The 5,000-nt window shown below is 37.5% G+C and overlaps 2 protein-coding genes across 6 annotated transcripts in view; both read right to left on the bottom strand.

Moving 5' to 3' along the window:
* Nucleotides 1-419, bottom strand: part of LOC113808814 (START domain-containing protein 10) — a 32,535-nt gene extending 32,116 nt beyond the window's left edge. For 4 of the 5 annotated variants that reach the window (XM_070132958.1, XM_027360303.2, XM_070132960.1 and 1 more), the window contains exon 1: nt 31-419. Coding sequence is in view for 1 of the 5 variants with exons in the window: in XM_027360304.2 (XP_027216105.1) it covers nt 31-45 (15 nt within the window). In the remaining 4 variants the exon portion in view is untranslated. The remainder of the gene's footprint in view (nt 1-30) is intronic. The other variant, XM_027360304.2, reaches the window with a different exon arrangement.
* Nucleotides 420-4,468: 4,049 nt separating this feature from the next.
* Nucleotides 4,469-5,000, bottom strand: part of LOC113808807 (transcription factor Sp5) — a 1,247-nt gene continuing 715 nt past the window's right edge. The window contains exon 1 of the mRNA XM_027360298.2: nt 4,469-5,000. This exon is cut by the window's right edge and continues 715 nt beyond it. Coding sequence (XP_027216099.2) covers nt 4,600-5,000 — 401 coding nt within the window. The 3' untranslated portion in view covers nt 4,469-4,599.

Here is a 5,000-nt window from a genome sequence, read left to right as displayed (position 1 = left end):
ATGATCATAACGCAAAAATCACTCACTCACCTCTCCTATATCCATATTTGTACTAATAAAATTCGTATTTTAAATCCCTTCCCTCAAAGTTATGCAGGTGTTCATGAAAACATCTGCTCCTTGTCACATGCCAGCGCAGCACCTCTCTACATGGCTCGTTATTTTGCTTTTAACAAACCCGATAATACAAAACTCCTGCCACGTATAGAGCTTATAAAGTCCCGATCTCGCAATGGTTTATGCACGATTTTAAAATTCACGACCAAGTTCTCTCACGAATCTTCTCCAAACTAAGGGAGCAAATGCTATTCAAACATATTCCAATACTCTCTGAACAGCTATTTGTCCATCAATAAAGTTTTCACACAGCAGACGACGCCCATGGTATGTGTGCGGGGGCGGATCACTCACTATTCCCCGAGCGAGAATGCGGGGGAGAGGCAGAGGGAATCGACATCTCTCTTTTTCTCTTTTTTATTCAATTTAGAATAAGAAAGAGAGAAAGAATTTGTTTGTTTTTTATAATGACATACGAGGATGAAATCTCTGCTTAATAAGAACCCGTGATTTGTCTGCTGGTATGCGTATATGTGCAAATGTTCCGCACTCGTTTGCTTACGTAAAATATGAGTGGATATTGCAGTAGAGACAGCTGTCCATACACATACAAGGTCATAAATAATTTTGAAGCTTCTTGCGTGTATATTGTGCATTCATCTGCTGGAGCATGCGAATACATATGGTTTGTACACGTATTATAGATGTTATCAGTGTGTGTGTGTGTTCTTACCTAGTTGTTTGGATACGGGAGAAGAGCTATGCTCAGGTGGTCCCGTCTGCTATATTTAAATTATCATATAACTTTTTAAATTGATGCACAGTTTTGGCACACACTACTTGATTGGGGAGACTGTTCCACGATTCAATAATTCTGTTTGGGAAACTATATTTTTTGACATCTTTATCACCTCTTTTTACTTTCAACTTTTTGTTGTGTCCTCTCGTTCTTCTTGTGTTCAAGATCAAAAAGTCATCCTTATCTATCTTCACTCTTCCTGTAATGCAGTTGAAAAGCATTATCATGTCCCCCCTTTTCCTTCTTTCTTCCAAAGTTATAAGTCCTAATTTTTGTAGTCTGTCTTCGTAACTCAGATCTCTTAGGGTAGGTGCCCATCTTGTCGCCGCTCTTTGGACAATATCTTTTTTCAAGTGTGGACTCCATACCACTGCACCGTACTCAAGAGCTGGTCTTATGATTGCTTTAATAATCTTCTTTACCATATCTTCGTCCACATACACGAATGCCCTCTTCATGTTGGCAATCAGTCCTAACATTTTGTGGACCTTTTCATTTATACGGTCATTTGGATTTAGGTTTCTATTTATGATTATCCCAAGATCTTTTTCCCTGTCAGCTGTGTCTAATACTGCGTCCCCTAATTTGTATTGGAATAGTGGGCGATTTCTACTTTCTCCAAACCTGACTACGTGGCATTTATTGGTATTGAATTCCATTTTCCATGTACAACTCCTCGTGAATAAGTTCTCATGTCACTTTGGAGGCATTGGCATGAGACGTTGTCTGTTACCCTCTTTTGTATCTTTGCGTCATCTGCAAACATATTCAAATAACTACCTGGGCTTATGTTTGACTCTAAATCATTGACGAAAATAGTAAACATAAATGGCGCCAACACCGATCCTTGAGGCACTCCGCTGGTTACTCGTCGCCATGTAGAATGCTTTCCTCTAATTACTGTGCTCATTTGTCTTTCATGAAGAAAGTCTTTCATCCATGCGAGTAGGTTACCTTTCACTCCACCTAGGTGCTCTAGTTTCCATAGTAGTCTTCTATGAGACACCTTATCAAAAGCCTTCTTAAAGTCTAAATACACACAATCCACCCAGCCGTCTCTTTCTTGTAATATTTCAGATACTCTATTATAAAAACAGAGGAGATTTGTTACACACGACCTTCCTTCTCTAAAACCAAATTGTTTATTTGATATCATTTCGTATTTTTCAAGCATTTCAACCCATTGTTTTCTAATTATTTTTCTAGCAGTTTGCATACAACACTAGTTAATGAAACTGGTCTATAATTTAGTGGGTTTTGTTTGTCGCCGCTCTTATATAAGGGTGTAACATTTGCGAATTTCCAACTTTTTGGTAGTTTACCTTGTCTTAGTGAATTTTGAAATATTAACAATAAAGGAGTACACAGCTCTTCGACACATTCCCTAAGAACCCAGTTAGAAATTGAATCTGGTCCCTCTGCTTTGGTCTTGTCTAATCCTTTTAGCAGATCTTTTATTTCGTTCTTTTTGAGGGTGATATTTTCGATGTTCTTTACGTCTGTACGGGTATTTGCCATATCAAAGCATGGATCCTGAACAAACACTGACTGAAATTTCTCATTTAGGATTTCACACATTTCTTCCTCCTTAGAATATATAATGTTATTGTCTTTGATAGCGCTAATTTGATCCCTACTTTTAGTTTTACTATTTATGTAGTTAAAGAAGAGTTTTGGTTGACTTGTGCATTTGTTTATTATGTCCTTTTCAAAGTCTAATTTCCCTCTCTCATGGTTTAGGTATACTCATTTCTTCCTACTTTATATCTTTCATATGCTGCCTGAGATTATATGCCTTCTGAATCTTTTCCAAAGGAGATACTTTTTTCCCTCATTTTCTTGCATTTGTCGTTGAACCATTTTTGGCCATTTCTTGCTTCAATTTTGAATTTGGGTTTGAATTTTTCCACTCCTTTTTTATAGATCTCACAAAATTTTGCATACTGAACATCAAGGTTCTCATCATCCAGAAGTGTTTCCCAGTTTATGTTATCAAAGAAATCTTTAAGGCTTCTGTAATCACCTCTTTTGTAATTGTACTTTTCCTTTCTTTATTTGCTTACGATGAGTTTTTCCTGTAGCAGACAGCATTTTAGTTTAATCACTACATGGTCGCTTTTTCCTAAAGGAGGACAGTATTCGATATCCTAAATATCGTCGTTATGCTTTGTAAATATTAGGTCAAGCATAGACGGCCTATCTAGCCCTCTTATCCTGGTATGATCTGTTACATTCTGGAAAAGGCAATGCTCATTTATGACATTAGTAATTTAGCATTCCAAGAATCTGATTGTGCTCTAGGATCGAGACTTTCCCAGTCGATTTTGCTATTAAAGTCCCCTGTAATAAGAATTTCTGTTGAATTGGTTTCCGAAAGTTGTAGCTCTTCTTCCAGGCTCTTTATTGTCTCTTGAATTAGTTGCTGGTAATTTTCTAGTGACCACACCGATGTTTGAAGTGACATGTATACCGTGGTTATTATTATGTTTACCCCATTTGCTTCTACCTCAGTTACCTTCATTTCCACTATGGGGTCCTGATTAATTTCTAACTTCTTTATAATAATTCCTTTCTTTGTTAATATTGCTACCCCCCCCCCCTCCATTTCCATCTGCCCTATCTTTTCTCCAAATATTATAGTCTTTAAGCCCTAATGTTACATCGTCTGTGGAGGGGTCCAGTTTGGTTTCAGTGATGCATATTACATCCGGTTTATCCATATCAATTATTGTCTCTAGTTCAAGCAACTTCGAAGATAGACCATCAATATTTGTGTAAACTATTTCTATATAATCTTTAGGTATTAAATTTGGTTGCAGGGTTAATGTTTGTCTGCCTCTACATTTTGGTTCCGATAGTATATTTGCTTTGCTTGGAGACCTCTCACCCTCCAAATAATTTTTTTTTCCCTCCAGTCCTTTGTTCATTTTTGTTTTTTACTTCCAATTTCTTTTTTAGCGTTACTCTGTCATCTGTGTGTGTGTGTGTGTGTGTGTGTGTGTGTGTGTGTGTGTGTGTGTGTGTGTGTGTGTGTGTGTGTGTGTGTGCATTGATAGAGACATTTAGAAGACAGAATGACCTAAACTTATATTTTAGCGACAAGGTGTGAATTGGTCTGAGGTCACTTCAGGTCACCATACTTTGTGCCGTAATGATTAGCATTTATTATGGATAAGAAGCACTTTTGTATATATGCAATTAAGACATTTTTGCATCTGTAGCTTTACTTGGTTACGCTTTTGTACTGTATGCAAAATCATGCATTTGTAGCCGACAGTGTATATTTTTACAGCTGACTCTCCAATTATTTTTCCAAGTACATAACTGCATTCCTTTTGATTTTTTATTTTTTAATTTTTTTTTTATTGTATTGTAATGAAAAAATCTGAAATCCCTTAGGTTTATTGTCAACATTAACACCTCTGGTGAATGTCTTTCTACTTATTATATATTTGGTTATGATATGCCCATCTCTTTATTACGAATTATTGTTGCTGTTTTGCTCATTAGTGTCATTAACTTATCGACATTAGTTATTGTTTTTATTATCTAAGTTCGTTCTCAGATTTCTGCTTTCAGTTGGATTCTTTTACAGGTAACTGCATGTAAAATATATAAAAATTCGAAGTATCAAGGATTTTATTATTGACATAGATCTTTGTTTGTTTTTAAATGCCACAGGGTCTACATTTAAGGTTCACCGTCTTAAAAATTCCTAAAACAAGTTAACATGATCCTTAATTCTAATGACAACCTAACCGCTGGAAATGCACCATGTTGCTTCCAAGGTCCATTTTTAAGACGGGAAATGTGCTTCTCTGTTCTTGGTCCATTTCTTGCATGTCTGCATCAGACACTGGAGAGTCTGGTAACATAATTGGGAGGAGTTCTTCAGTAGAATCATCAGCAACGTCGTCGCAAAGCTCCACGTCGACGTCTTCGCCTTCGGCAGGAGAGGAAGCGAGGCGGGCGCGTCGGTTCTCGTGGGTCTTGACGTGTTTGTTGAGATGGTCCGAACGCATGAAACGTTTGCCGCACTCGACGCACTCGAAACGTTTCTCGCCCGTGTGCGTTCTCAGATGACGCTGGAGTTCGTCGGAGCGGGTGAAGGTCTTGTTGCAGAAGATCCACTGGCACACGAAGG

Source organism: Penaeus vannamei, chromosome 18 (genome assembly GCF_042767895.1).
Source record: "Penaeus vannamei isolate JL-2024 chromosome 18, ASM4276789v1, whole genome shotgun sequence".
NCBI classification, from domain to species: Eukaryota; Metazoa; Arthropoda; class Malacostraca; order Decapoda; family Penaeidae; genus Penaeus; species Penaeus vannamei.
Note: the sequence above shows the minus strand (reverse complement) of the source record. Positions and strands in the feature narration are given on the sequence as shown.